Genomic DNA, 15,166 nt, shown 5'->3' on the forward strand with positions numbered 1-15,166 from the left:
TATGGTATCAAATTCTATCTTGAGTTCCTGGACAATCAGAATCTTGTTACACAAGGGGATGAACAGCCATTTTCCTAAAAATTTTGATTTATCTGGATTGTTTTCAGACCAAATATTTTTATTTGTTATTATTCAGTATTTTTTAAAATTAGGATACAAAATAACAAGTTTTCTTATGGGATTTTTGTACATATTTTGTTTGGCTGCTCTCTTCTTCCCCCATTTCTACCCCACTCTCCCTGGCCTCCATTCCCACTGTATCTTTATCCTCCTGTATTATCCCTTCTATTTCATATCATGTATGTTCTGGTCTCCTCTCCATCTCCTTGTCCCTTTTCTAATTTACTGGCCTTTATCCACACTCCCTTGCATGTAAACACACATATACAACGTGGATTCATTTTGGGTGAACATTCCATTAGACTCTTGTTACCATGAAGATGACAACATGGCCCCATTGGGTCCTGATGCTGCAGGAGAGCAGGAGTTTGGAGCAATGTGCATGGCATTCACACCAACTTACTGTTTAATGAAGAAGCTCTTTATGCTGCATCCATTTTCCTATTCATGAGATTGTAACAATAATATATCTTCCCTGGAGAAATTCCTCACCCCTGTTCTCCTTTGTTGGACACTGGTGACCATCCTGTGAAACATATCCTGGCTCTACCCCTTCTGTCTCATTTCTGTGTCCCTCTTTAGCTCCATGCCTTGTGCACAGCCTCTATTCTGACTATGCCCTATCTAATGGTGGGCACCGATGCTCCTGAAGTCCCATTACTGCCATATGCACAAGTGATGGGACATTGATCACCTTAAAACACTGCTTTGATTGATGGGTGATACATGACCTCACTTCTTGTGTGATCCAAGGCACCCCTGCCAGTGAGCCTTAAAACTGAACCCATTGCCCACATAATCTCTCCCCTTCGATAACTAAGAGGTTCTCACTGTTTACTCATCTTTTCTCCATCCAGTACACCCACCATGTTGCAACTAGCAGGGTCTAGTTAAATCCCAGGTCTAATGGGATCACATTACACCTCTCTATCTAAAACATTGTCATGGATACCTCTTATTATACACTCATGGAGTTCTTATGGTCCAGACCACTTCCAGAGTACAATACTTGGAGCCTCTGCAAGATATGGGGTTCAAATCCCATGTCCCTTTTATTGGATAACTTGCTTCTCCTAGAAATAATTGGAGTTCTTTCTTGTCAATAAGGTTTTGGGCCTGGGGTCCCTCTGCTCACCTCACTCCTGTTTAGATATTCCTGTTCTCAGCTCTAATTGCTGGCAGTTGAACCATCTTTGTTTTTGTGAGTTAGACTAAGTTGGGAGCTCTGGTCACACCTTGGCTCACCCAGACAGCATGCTCGTCCTGTGGCTTTGTCTGGGACATTCATAGATTTAGTGTATTCTACATGTACCCTGAGGGCAAGGAATCCTCAGGACATTTGTCACCTGGAGCCCTGTTGGGAGTGAAGACTTACTGTCTTTACATAACACTTAGAAAATAAAGAATTCTGTGAAAATTACCTGTACTGCTTTAATACTGAAAGCTTTAAAATATAATAAAAGAAACAAGAGGCATACTTCATAGTAAATACCTTTAATATAATTTGCTGATTAACATCTAAATTGACCCTAGGGAAAAAAATCAACTCATTCACCAAAGCATTTTGATAAAACACAGAGTTCAGTTTGTGTGCAAGCACTTTGTAGATGATCAGACGCTCCTATAAGCAGCATCGCTTTCTTTCCCAGTTAATTCTGTGAGACAGCTCTTTCTACCTTACTATCTCAGCACTTAATTCTCAGAGACAACGTTTGCCTTCCATAGGGACAGGTAGGTAAGTTGGGAAGCAGAAAATGCGCAAATGTTGTTCCATTGCTGTTCACGTTTTTCTATTTCATACATTTTAAGCCAGTTTTGGAACCTATTTTTCAAAGCTTATAGAGCTTTGTACCTGGTACATAGCGAGTTTTATAGTGAGCACGTGCTATAATTTTCACCTGAGAGCAGCAATAGCCCTGAGACAGTATCAAAATAAATTAACATGGTTTATGGCTCAATAAGACAATGGTGTTTCTGTATTCATCAAGGAACTGTAAGCTGTGGAGACTGACTAGTCCTGGGGACTGAGTAGATCTGTCTGCTTGATAAATACATGCACATCCCAGAGCCAACAGTCAAGATGAATTCATTGCCCTTCCCCTTAAGTCAGCGTATTCTTGGTAATTCATATAGCAGCAGTGATAATTCACCTACTCAGACTTCCCCAAAAACTGGCTTTTGTGTCTCACACTTTCTTCACTTAACAACCTGCCATGGGGTGATGGTTTGTAGTGCTCAGCCCAGGAAGTGGCACTGTTGGAGTAGATGTGGCCTTGTTAAAGTGTGTCACTGTGAGTGTGGGCTTTAAGACCCTCATTCTAGCTTCCTGGAAGTCAGGATTCTGCTAGTAGCCTTCAGATGAAGATGTAGAACTCTCAGCTCCTCCTGTACCATGACTGCCTGGATGCTGCCATGATCCCACATTGATGATAATGGACTGAACCTTTGATCCTGTAAGCCAGCCCCAATTAAATGTTATCCTTATAAGAGTTGCCTTGGTCGTGGTGTCTGTTCACAGCAATAAAATGCTAACTAAGACACATGGTCAAACCAGCTGGCTATCAAATCAAGCTAATTTTACTTCCCAGACAGTCCAGTATGTGCCTTTTTTAATACAAGCACAGAACCACATGCTTCCATGTAACTATGGAATCTCTAACTCCACACCTCCACAGCTAACTGTAGTGTTGGGCTCTGGCCTCTAACCTAGCCCTTACATTTCTCCTTCCTTAATTCGGTTGCACATGTTTAAATATAATGCAAATCTTACCTTCAATCTCTCTGATGTAAGGCCTTTACATGGATCTCTATTTCCTGCAGAGTGAGTTCATGTGCCATTTCATGGTTCAAAGAGACCAGTCAAAGCTTGAAGCGGCATCTCCATCCTCATCTATGAGTAGCCCTTAAATTTCCTGATGTCCAGTGGCTTAGCCTCTTCACACTACCCCTTGCCTTTATCCTTTGCTTCTGCATCCTTCACCTTGATGCTTTGCATCCTTCATAGCTTGTTTTAGCTTTTTGTCAATCCCCTCTTTGGACTGAGGACTCTTCGGATGCTGTTTCAGTAGCTCAGGTTAGCTACTGTTACATCATATAGATTCTACCTGTTTTTTTCTGTCTTGTTTATGATATAAAGTATCTTCAAGACCATGGCACCTCTCTATCTTTGCAACACCCAGCACCTAAGACACATAAGAACTCAGACAACCTTTGCTGAACTGCAACCACATTGTCTTGTCTTGTAAATGTCCTTATCACACCATGTATTTTTGTCCCCATTTCTGATTTTGTGTTTTCAGGTGTCTCTGCTCAACTATGTATTTTTGATTTCTTGGGCATTTGCTCTGCCATATGCTAAACTCCGCCGTGTGGCTTCCAGTGTCTGCACTGTCTGGACATGTGTGATCATCGTCTGCAAAATGTTGTACCAGCTGCAAACCATTAAGCCTGAGAACTTTTCTGTCAACTGCTCCTTGGTGAGCCTCAAAGTTGGGGGGGGGGGGGGCCCTTCCTCACTGACCTTACGAGGATCAAGGGAGATATTTGGGGAGTCACCACACCAAGACCATTCTGTCTAGTTTATAAGTCATCTCATCCACAATAACTCTATTCTGGCCCTGTGATGGACCTAAATCTGCTTATAACCTGAGAATCCTCCCCACCTGAAATGGGTCCTTACCTTCCTTCCCCTCCAAACTCCCTTTGATCAAAGCTGAAGGGGAGAAGCCTGTACTCTAAAATTTAACAAGCAATTTTTACCCTGTTTTTTTTCTTCTTTTCAGCCCAATGAAAATCAAACCAACATACCCCTTAATGAGTTGAACAAGTCTCTTCTCTACAGTGCCCCTGTTGATCCCACTGAGTGGGTTGGCCTGAGGAAGTCCTCCCCTTTGCTCGTCTACCTAAGGGTAAGACTTTGTTGTGCCTCATGTGGGCCTCTGCACAGTTCTAGTTTGTGATTTTTGCTCCCTCCCAAAACTCTTAATAACCTGTTTGATAGAAACTTTGTCTTCATAGTTCATAATAGACTAAATAGTAAAACCGGTATTATATTGTGCTGAAGAGAAAGTGACCAAGTGATCTGAATTAGTTTAGTGAAATACAACCAAAACCTTCACTAGCTCCTCAAGTCACCATTCAAGTATAAAGCTGGAGGTCACATCAGAACTGAAAGCAAGACCAAAATACATTGTTAAGGTTTTTGAAAATAAAATTTATAATACCATACATCGTCTTATCTTTTCTAGACACAAAGAAAAGCACTAAATAAAATCTATCAATAATAATTATTTGTGAGAAGGAAGCATAAAAGCACTGCAGGAAATACTTGCTGCCAATTTCTTCTTCTTGAATGCTTAATACGTAGTACATATTATATTACAGAATAATACAGCATATTTAAGTCAAAAAGTCATAGGAACTTAACGAAAACAAACCATTTAGAATCTTGTACATTCTTGAACATTTTACTTTGATGAATAACTCAAGCAACCTTAATCATTGACCCAATCTCTGACAAGACAAAGATAAGGTCTGTCTACTGGGCACCTGAGAGTTTTCAATGTATAAAACATCCCATTCTGTAATTTCTAGAGCTTCTTTAAAGCCACTGTCTAAATAGCTGTCAGAATAAAATAAACTGACATTTGGGAATCCTGACAGATGGCCTCTGTACCCGTTGCCACTGGTTAATGCTCTTGTCATGAGTATTATGACCAGGACTTGACCATCTTGAACTTGCTCTCTCCAACTGTCATCTGGTCCCCAAGATCAGTGTCTTTCCCAGATGTCCCTGAGCTATTTAAGGGTTGCAAACAAGGTGGTGAGACTGCCTTCCTCTGGGTTCTCGGTGCTGCTCTCTTGGTGTGAGGCATGTACTTAGCAAACAAAAGAAACAGTAGCCACAATCTTGTGCCCAGAGAGACTTAGACCCTGTTTCCATAACAGTTAGCCTGTTTCCATAATGAAGGTACAACTGCAGTAAATAAGACAGAGAAATAGGCTCAATACTATATTGAGTATGGGTGGCCTCTAGTATAACACTGCATGTGAGACATCTGGAATTCAAAACAACGGTTTGCTACAGTTGCTCAGAAGTACCACATCGCAGAGCCTTAGTGTCCTCAGATGTGTTTTCTTGCTTGCTGTTCATAGAACAACCTCCTGATGTTGGCGATTTTGGCCTTTGAAGTCACCGTTTACCGCCATCAGGAGTACTACCGAGGCCGGAACAACCTGACTGCTCCAGTGTCTAAAACTATCTTTCATGACATCACAAGGTTACATCTAGATGATGGGCTTATCAATTGTGCCAAATATTTTGTAAACTACTTCTTCTACAAGTTTGGCCTAGAGGTGAGTTTTCTTGCCCATGTGTTTGATTTCTTTTCATAAACATTTGAATCTTTTCTTTGGGCTAGTGGGTCACTAAAGGTTCATTACACAACTCCAGTTCGTGATTCACAAAGCCATTGAGGGTGATGGGTCAGCTTAGCTCAAGTTCTCAAAAGCCAGGGGATAGTACCCTATTTCACAACAGTGCACTTGGTCCCTAAGTCTCTAAACATATATCCGCGATCATCTCCGTTTCTTATTAAGAATAGATTTTCTGTCCTTACATCCATTTTGAATGTGTAAACTGAGAGGTGAACTCTTGTGCCCTGAAATGGTGCTGAGAGAATAGTAACAAAATTAGTGGAAGAATGGAATTCAATAATGATAATCTATAACGGAATTAAGGGAACAAATTTACAATGATGATGTTTTTCAAAGACCTCATAGCTGTCACCCTCTGCGCTGTTGAAGCAGTTACTATGAAAGGCACAGTCAGTTCTAGCAGAAGGAATTACTCAGCATTTTCTATCTTGTGGTGAAAAACAACAGTGAGGCCTTGGGGGAGGCTTTTGTGCACTGTGCATGCAAACCCAGAGATCTGGTTGCAGCCCAGACTTTGGTATGACTTTGGTGTTTTGGAAAACATTGTTCTCCATCACCTCCTGATTGGTTAAATCAAGAACTGATTAACCTAGAGCTGGGCAGGAGAGGATAAAGCAGGATTCTCCTGCCCTGAGAGTGAGAGTGGGTGGAAGAGGAGTCACCATCAGGACACAAATGAAGAAGGAAGTGCCAAGGCAAGACCCAGATGAAAGGTAAAGGACCATGTGGCAGGAAGTAGGCCAGGTTAGAGTGTCAGGTTAGAATAGCTCAGAACCTGCCCAGCATAGTGCCTTGAAGCACATTAATAAATATAAAGGTCTCCATATCATTATTTCTGAGCAAAGGGTGCTGAGAAAAGGCCCTTACTTTTACAGTGAGGTTCCTCAGGTACCCATGCGGACAGATTAAGAGGCACTGGTCTCTGTTGTCACTTCCTTTTCTGATAAGCGCAATCCTTCTTGTCTCTTAACAATCCTTATACAGACCTGTTTCCTAATGTCAGTGAATGTAATTGGACAGCGAATGGACTTCTATGCCATGATTCATGCCTGTTGGCTGATCGGTGTCCTGTATCGACGCAGAAGAAAAGCCATTGCCGAGGTCTGGCCCAAGTACTGCTGCTTCCTGGCTTGCATCATCACCTTCCAGTACTTTGTCTGCATTGGCATCCCCCCTGCCCCCTGCCGAGGTGAGCATTCTGCCTAGAGCATCTCCACTTAGCAACAACCATAGCCACTGGACCACTGAGGAGAGCAGACATGCACCAGGGAACTGATTGTCTGACCATCCCTGCCCCTTGCAGATTATCCATGGAGATTCAAGGGAGCCAACTTCAACGATAACATCATCAAGTGGCTGTACTTCCCGGATTTCATTGTGCGGCCCAACCCTGTGTTTCTTGTCTGTAAGTGTTTCCGCTGTGGGATCATGGGATGTAGGTATTTGGTTTATATTTGCTCATTATTTTTCAAGTGTTAGGCATTAGTGCTCTTAGTTTCCCCCACTGAAGCTTGGCTTATGTATTCATATTCTGAGTCAAACCAATAGCTCCTACTTGTTCAGTTCCATTTGCCAAAGGCATAAATCAACACTGAAATATCTTACTTCAACACCTCTATTCACATATGCCTGCCTCTTTATAGATAGACTAGAGAGGGAACTTTGCAGGTTGACTCCATTTTCAGCCACCACGGCAGAAGGACTGAAAAGAAAGACAGGGCTGCAGCACCAATGGGGAGCCTTAGATGTCAGCCACAGGAGACCTGCATGCAAAACCTTCTAGGACAGCTAACTAATGGATGGTTGGAGCAGTGTTTCTGGAACAGTAGGGGGTGAAAGGGCCATGGGAAATTCCAGAGTGACTTCTTTGCCTCAGAAGGTTCAAGGTCCAGGCTGTTTTTTTTAAAATCGAGGAAGCTACCTGTGTCTTGGTGAGTGGCCCAAAGACCTGGCCAGGAAATTTCTGCTCTGAGCAGCTCAAAGCCCTGTTAGTAACCTTTCCCAACATGTCTGTCTTTGCCACTCGCTCTTGAACAACCTCAGTGCAAGCACTGACAAAAGTTGGTTACAAATGCAAAGAATCTAGTGAGCAGAAAGTATGGGAATATCTGTATTAGCTCATATCAAAGGAGAAGCCACCATTCCAGTGGCTTCCTCGGCACTGCTAGGTGAAAACGTACCACACCCCAAGATTTGTGGAGGCAGGCACCTAGCATTTGGATATGATGGCATCCAGAAGTCACCAATGCCAACCTTGTATACCTTATACTCACTCTGTTGCTCCCATGCTGAGATCAGGAAATGGGGACTTGGTTTGGGGACACAGCTGACATAGGGGCTCAGGCTTCGACAAGCTATATGGTGACTCTGTGTGGCATTTTAGGACCTGAAGAGTGGCTGCTTTTGTCTTGCCAGATGACTTCATGCTGCTCCTGTGTGCTTCCTTACAACGACAGATTTTTGAGGACGAAAACAAGGCAGCTGTGCGCATCATGGCCGGGGACAATGTCGAGATTTGCATGAACCTTGACGCAGCCTCATTCAGCCAGCATAACCCTGTACCCGATTTCATTCACTGCAGGTAACGGCAGCTCCATCTCTTTATGGGCAGTCTTTGTGTGCAATGTCACCTGAGCTGCTCCTTTACTGCAGTTCTCTCTCTGGACCACAGGGGAAGTGGATGAGCCTGTGAGTTACACCCCTGTGTCCCTCTTGTCCTCACAGAAGGTTATTAAGGCCTTGGTCTCTTCTTCCAACAGTAACTGCATTGGACCAATAATACTAGTAGGCGTTCTCCCAGGGAGAATCCTTTCTGATCCTCATCTACCTGGCCTCCTCCTTCTCCTCCATCCGTCTTCTCATCCCTCTCCCCCTTTGATTCTCCTTTCTGTTTTCTTTACCCTTCATCTACCCACTGTCTGTCCCACATCTCTTAGTTACTACTCTCCTCATCCCAAACCTCTCATCCCCACTGTGCTTCCTCATTCTCACCCCTCCTCATCCTCTCCCCTTGTCTTTATCTCTCCCTCCTGTAGTCCTCACGATAATCACTCTTACCTAGTCACCCCCATCCCTGTCCCTCCTCATCACAACCCCTCCTCATTTTTCTCCATCATCCCTCATCCCTATCCCTCCTCACCACTTCTTTCATTCCCGTCTCTCCTCTTCCTCACCTGTGTGTTCAAGAACCTAAAGAGTGAAGCCGCCAGCGCTTCCCTGAGTGATTCTGTCCATATATCCTGTCTCCCTGATCCCTGTGTTGGATCCCTCTACAACTCCATCTGCTCCTCCCTCTTCCCCGTTACGTGATACCCAGCCTTATCTTCTTGGGCTTCTCTGTGGGAGCTTTGATGTAAACCCAGCCCAATTTCTCTCCTGGTGCATTCTTTCTGTATTTTGGGGTACATAGTTTCATCCAGAGGCCTGCCTGGAGTCAGGCTCCCCAGCTCTCCTCAGCCTGGAAAGCTTTTTAGAACCACTTCAGCCTAACAGCACTGCAGGATCTGGCTTTGTGACTTAGGCCTGAGCCTCTAGCCTCTGAGGCTCCTGGGTTAGCATTTGTCCTCAACTCCTGCTGGGAAGTCTGGCAGAGGCAGACAGACAGCACTAAGAGTATGCATGGCATCTGTGTGGAGCACCCCAACTTCTGGCTCCAGAGACGTGTAGCATGCATCACCTGCTCCCCAGCAGGTGTCACTTTTAAGAACCTGTCTTATCTGCTCTTGTAAAGTGTAGCATAGGGGGCAAAGCCCTTCTAACCGATTCTGTTCTTGTCCCCGTTCCCCCATTGGCGTTGTACTGAGCCAATACCCTGCATGCATTGCTTCACTAGCCTCCATTTCCTGGTTGTTTTAGGCATCAGACTCCATTCCAAGTCCTTCCATTGAGCCAGAGATTGACCTCTGGCAGGGCCTATGCTATCACCTTCCACTTTATCTGTAATATGTGTAAGGAGCTGGCAGATTTGCTAATCACAACCATGGCCCTCCTGCATTTGTTTTTAAAAACTAAAAAAAGGATTACAGTTATTCTGAAAGGGATATTTTTTTATTTTGTTCTTAAAATTAGTAATGCCAAAAGGTCATTTATCTGATAAGTGAACTAAGACACACACACACACCGTGTTTTCTAATACTGCTCGCAAAGCCAGGGCATACATTATGGAGGTTATTTATTAACTGTTTATAGAATTATAGCCCATTAATCAAACAGTGAATTCAGAATTTATTCTCTGATCCTTTTCCTTAAACCCAAGAGGAAAAGCTTCTGAGCAAGCCCTCAGTGAAGGGATGGTCAAGCTGAGGAGAGTGCTGGCCAGAAGCCATAATACCTGTGACCTGAAGCTCAGGCTCTGGAAGCATTCAGAGCTGCTAATTACTGTAGAAAAGCTTGAGTGTTATACTCCAGTCTCACCTTTCATCAGTAAAGCCACTTGAGATGGACAGCCACTCAAAGAACCCTGCATGGGCCCAGTGACATCCAGACACAGAATATCAGAGCTGTTTTTCCACCTATGAGGAGAATTTTTTAACCCCTAGTAAAATTTTTGTATGTAGTATGAAACCTTTGTAATGTAATAATATAAATTTCTAGTTACTTGAATGTAACCCATTGCTCATTTTCCTGCCAGGCAGGAAGCACCCATATCTTGGAATGGTTTTCACTGTATAATTATCTGTCTTAGTTGGGGTTTTACTGCTGTAAACAGACACCATGACCAAGGCAACTCTTCCAAGGACATTTAATTGGGGCTGGCTTACAGGTTCAAAGGTTTAGTTCATTATCATCAAGGTGGAGCATGGCAGCACCCAGGCAGGCATGGTGCAAGAGATGCTGAGAGCTCAACATCTTGTTCCAAAGGCAAATGGAGGAGACTGGCTTCTAGGCAGCTAGGACAGGGGTCTTACATCCCACACCCACAGTGACACACTTCCTCCACAAGGCCACACCTACTCCAACAAGGCCACATCTCCAAATAGTGCCACTCCCTGAGCCAAGCATATTCAAACCACCACATTATCTATGCCTCTCATAGAAAGACAAGGAGAATTCTGAGTATTCAAGTGGTAGGCAGAAAATGTTGTTTTGTGAGAAATTAGTCTCAGATAAGATGATGATAGGCGTGCTTACCCATGGTTTTCCTCCACTCACCTGTTTGTCTGGCACTGATGATGTAGGGGCTTCCTATGCAGCAGGCAGTGGGATGCACAGAGCTCAGCACATGTTTTGCATATTGTGGATAGTTCAATGTTTAAAAAGAGGTTCCCCTCCTTAAGAAAGAGCTCTTGGTTTTCCTTGTGTTGCCGTTGTCTTTGTATTGCCCCGGGGTGTCTGTTTTGCAGATCTTACTTGGACATGTCCAAAGTGATCATCTTCAGCTACCTCTTCTGGTTCGTCCTCACCATCATCTTCATTACGGGAACAACCAGGATCAGCATCTTTTGCATGGGTTACTTGGTGGCCTGTTTCTATTTCCTGCTCTTTGGAGGCGATCTGCTACTGAAACCCATCAAGAGCATCCTACGCTACTGGGACTGGCTGATTGCATACAACGTGTTCGTGATTACCATGAAAAATATACTGTCAGTAAGTGGTCTCCACTACATAACATACTTGTGGGTTTCAGTGCAAGAATAAGCAGTCTGCTTGGTGGTCCTTAAAAGCCCCAGCTGCTCACGTGACTCCTAAAAGCTCCACCCAAGATGAGGATGTGAGGGTAACCATGTGCGGTGAAGGAACACTGCATACCACTGGCTGTGGTCAGGTGTAACTTTTCCCCCAATGTTACAGGTAAGGCATCCTGCTCAGGGATAACTCCAGCATCCCACCTCTGCTTTTACCACCATTGGAATTCTTTAGTGCTACAGGGAATTCAGCCAACAACCTTCCTAAGTGAGGGTACTAGTGCCTCTCCACTGAGCTATAAGTGATGATCCTTGTGCCTGCTTCTCGTGGTTGTGGTGGGTCAGTCATACATTAACGGGACAGTGCTGTGTTGGTCCTACTTTTTCCCTTTCTACCTTCTCATGAAGGAACTCACTAGACATTCACTTGCCAAACTATTGGGTTTTCTTTTAAAGATGTTTTCATGTGAGCCCGTGTATTTAGGGATCTGGGAAAGTGTGTTTAGCCATGAAGAGTTGAATTATTTATTTTTGTGTACAGTCTATTGAAGGATTAGCTTCCTAATTGGTAATATGCTGGCTTTATTTAAGAATTTTAGCTCACTAACACAAATTTTGGGGGTAGTTTGTGAGACAGGACAGCAGCTTGCTGGCTCATTCTGAAGATGATCTCACGGGAAGAGCTCCAATAGGCTAATCCTGGAAAATGCATGGATACAATGTCTCTTCATCCATCTACCCATCCATACTTATATCCATCTATCCATCAACGTGTTTATCCTCCCACACCTTTATCCATCCATACCTGTTTCCTTCCATCCACATCCATCTATTCAGCCATATGTCCATCCTTCTATCCATACATCTGTCCACCAACTTATTTATCCATCCACCCTTCCAATCCATCCATCCATCCATCCATCCATCCATTTATTCATTCTACAAATGTACATTATAGGCTAGCTCTTTGCTAAGCAGTTTTATGTTTTTGAAGATCCAGATAGCAGTAGGACTCAGGTGCTTTGAAAGAAAAAAATTTTGAAAGGAAAGATAGCCTTTGCTATAAATCATTATAGTGCAATCACTGACAGCAACGGTTACAATGTTGGGTGACTGAACAGAATATGCTTTTCTACTATCTTTCTTAGAAAATGCAGGTTGTAGCTTTCACTGGAGGCAAACAAACAAAAACATATTGAAAAGTCTCTAAAGACTGAAGAGGAGATCAGTCCCTGCCTGGAGGAAAAGACCGAAAACTTGATGGAATTATAGAATTCCATTGATTGAATATAACTTTACTCTTATACTCTATAGATTCCATCTTGATGGAATCATAGAATTAGAGCCTAGGTTTATACATGCTTATTTTCATGGCTGAAGACTCTAAGCTGAGTCACTGCTATTTGGGGAGTTGCCCCGGCCAGCAGGGCATTGAACAGGGGTCGGGGAGGTCACCCGAAAGAGTGAAGGGGGGAAACAGGCAGACGCAAAAAACAGCGGCTTATTTTTAGGCTGATCAAACCGCTATTTTTACTTTTTCACACAGGGATTATAGACACAAAACGGCAGGATGTGGGGAAGGGGATGATGCAGGAGCGTAGGTGTTCAGGGGGAGTACAAATATCTTCCAGAACAGGGTATCAGCTGGGTGAAGGTTCAGGGGACAGGTCACTATGACTCCGCCTATGATTCACTTGTCCTTTTCTAAGTTGATACTATCCACCAAGGCTACCCAAGGTCTATGACTATCCACAAGACCTATGACTATTTGTTCCTATCCAGGCTGGTAAATTTCCACCAAAGCTGCCTGTTTACAATATCTTATAGTTACCTGTTTCAGTGTTTTTCCACAGAGACCAGATACTTTGTGTTAGCAAGCTGACTTAGGCCTATTGCTGATTTTAGGCCTTCAGTGTATAAGCAAGGCTGCCCCTGACAGGGAGTAAATGCTTTTGGGTATCCAAGGGCCATGTGCACAGCTGACCCCATGGCATTCATGTGTTGACTTGCAGTGGCTAAAGTTTATTTAAACTACCTAATTTAGGATTGGAACTTGGCATAAGAAATTTATTACTGTGGGAGAACCACATACAAACCAACAGGAAAGATTTCTTTACTCGGAGGATTGGTCAAACAAGCCTTCATACACATAGACTTTCCTTGGTTTCTCTGAAGGATTGGTTTCAGCCATGACTCCCAAATATTTAGGGGCTCAGCTACCTTGTATTGCAACATTTTCATAGAGCCCATATCCTCCTGTATGTTTTACAACCTCTCCAAATGATATGTAAATATATACTACAAGCACCTAATAAACACATGAATGCACTAAAAGGGACAGTGACAGGGAGAAACATGTGTAGGTTCAATACAGGTCCACCCCCACAGCAACTATTTTCTATCCAAGGTTGTTTAAGTCCTAGGATGTTGGATCCATGTATATGAGGGCAATGTATCACACAACAAGGCCACATACCAGCCCTAAGAACTTTACTCTTAAGCTTAGACCTGGGGTGATCTTCTGGGGATCAGTGTAAGTTTGAGTCATGTGACCTATGAGAAAATAATTCTACCCAAATCAAAGACTTTGTCTTAGTGCATTCCCATAGAGTAAAGGCTTGTCCTACAGGAGTCCAGCTTTCTTTGTAAGAACCATGGCTTCCAAGTGCAGAAGCGTCACACTGGAGACCCTTTCCATTCCCACTGAGAGGAATTTCTCCTGAGTTTACATTGCTCTCTGAACAGCTAATACTAGCTATTGTATTTGATTCTTGTACATTGGGTTTGTTAGACATCAACTTTGTTTCCTAGATTCAGAGTCTGAGGTTTGCCTCCCTCCTTGCGTTTTCAGATAGGAGCCTGTGGATATATCGGTGCACTAGTGAGAAACAGCTGCTGGTTGATCCAAGCGTTCAGCCTGGCCTGCACGGTGAAAGGCTATCAAATGCGTAAGTATGAGAGGACCTTTTGGGAGAAGAAATGCAGAAAAGAAAGAGCCACTGTGTTGTTCTGACTTAAAGCCTAGAGGAAAATACAAAGAAATGAGATGACGGTGGAATCAACTCTGCCCTGAGATGGAAATGATGGAGCCACACTATGTGATGAACCATTGGCTATAACACAGGGTGTCCCCCAAAGCCCACCACATGGGTGAACCACTGGCTATAACACAGGGGGTCCCCCAAAGCCCTGCCACATGGGTGTAGTAAAGGTGCCTCCATGTACTTTTCCCCAATAAAATTCAAAACAAATCCAGCCACCTTCTCAAAGCTGCAGTTGTTCCAGTTAGAATGGGTAGTCCTCAGGGTACCTCAGGTTTGTAGACCTGCTCTCTTCAAGAAGCTGAAGGAACTTTGGGCTCAGAAAGACAACCGGGAAGAGCCCTAGAATTTCTGGGGTGATTTTCCCCCAAGAGACCATGGGAGATGCTAATTCTGCCATTTGCCTCTAGCTCAAAAATAGGCCTTAGCACCCGTGCAATTACATGATGCTCAGAAAGGCTATTTAGATACAAAGCGCTCTTGGCTATGGTTTCAATTTTCAGGTTGTACTTAGCAGAGGATTATACTAGTCTCTGGAAATTGCTACTTAGTAGAAAATGTTCTGCCACCACCTTCTAATCGACTAGCCTGTGTTCAGTTGCCACCTTCTAATAGACTAGTCCCTGTGTTCAGGGACTCTTCTGTATTAGAGCATTTCATCTGCCATCCAGGTGGTGTTTCTCCATAGCTCTTGTTGGGGAGTCCTTAAAGAAAAACTATACAGGGGTTTCCCTGTGCCTCACAGTTCAGACTTGGGGAGTATAGTTTTGCTTCAGAGTTACTCAGATCATAAATAAGAACACCAGAATTCCGCTCCTGTGCCAGTGGGATTTCCCAAGCCTGCCTCTGTAGATTTCATACAACAGTGAGGACAGAAACAGGAGTGTTCATTTACATCTGGGTTCTCCCCTGCTTGTGTCTCAGCTGAAGATGACTCCAGATGCA

At 43.6% G+C, this 15,166-nt stretch overlaps 1 protein-coding gene across 4 annotated transcripts in view; it reads left to right on the top strand.

Moving 5' to 3' along the window:
- Positions 1-15,166, top strand: part of Piezo2 (piezo type mechanosensitive ion channel component 2) — a 368,801-nt gene that overhangs the window by 291,728 nt on the left and 61,907 nt on the right. For all 4 annotated transcript variants that reach the window (XR_013103651.1, XM_076912558.1, XM_076912560.1 and 1 more), the window contains 9 exons: positions 3,420-3,596; positions 3,903-4,028; positions 5,275-5,475; positions 6,541-6,745; positions 6,860-6,961; positions 7,972-8,137; positions 10,899-11,142; positions 14,032-14,128; positions 15,146-15,166. The exon at positions 15,146-15,166 is cut by the window's right edge and continues 139 nt beyond it. Coding sequence is in view for 3 of the 4 variants with exons in the window: in XM_076912558.1 (XP_076768673.1) it covers positions 3,420-3,596; positions 3,903-4,028; positions 5,275-5,475; positions 6,541-6,745; positions 6,860-6,961; positions 7,972-8,137; positions 10,899-11,142; positions 14,032-14,128; positions 15,146-15,166 (1,339 nt within the window). In the remaining variant the exon portion in view is untranslated. The remainder of the gene's footprint in view (positions 1-3,419; positions 3,597-3,902; positions 4,029-5,274; positions 5,476-6,540; positions 6,746-6,859; positions 6,962-7,971; positions 8,138-10,898; positions 11,143-14,031; positions 14,129-15,145) is intronic.

Source organism: Arvicanthis niloticus, chromosome 14, assembly GCF_011762505.2.
Source record: "Arvicanthis niloticus isolate mArvNil1 chromosome 14, mArvNil1.pat.X, whole genome shotgun sequence".
In the NCBI taxonomy this organism is placed as follows: Eukaryota; Metazoa; Chordata; class Mammalia; order Rodentia; family Muridae; genus Arvicanthis; species Arvicanthis niloticus.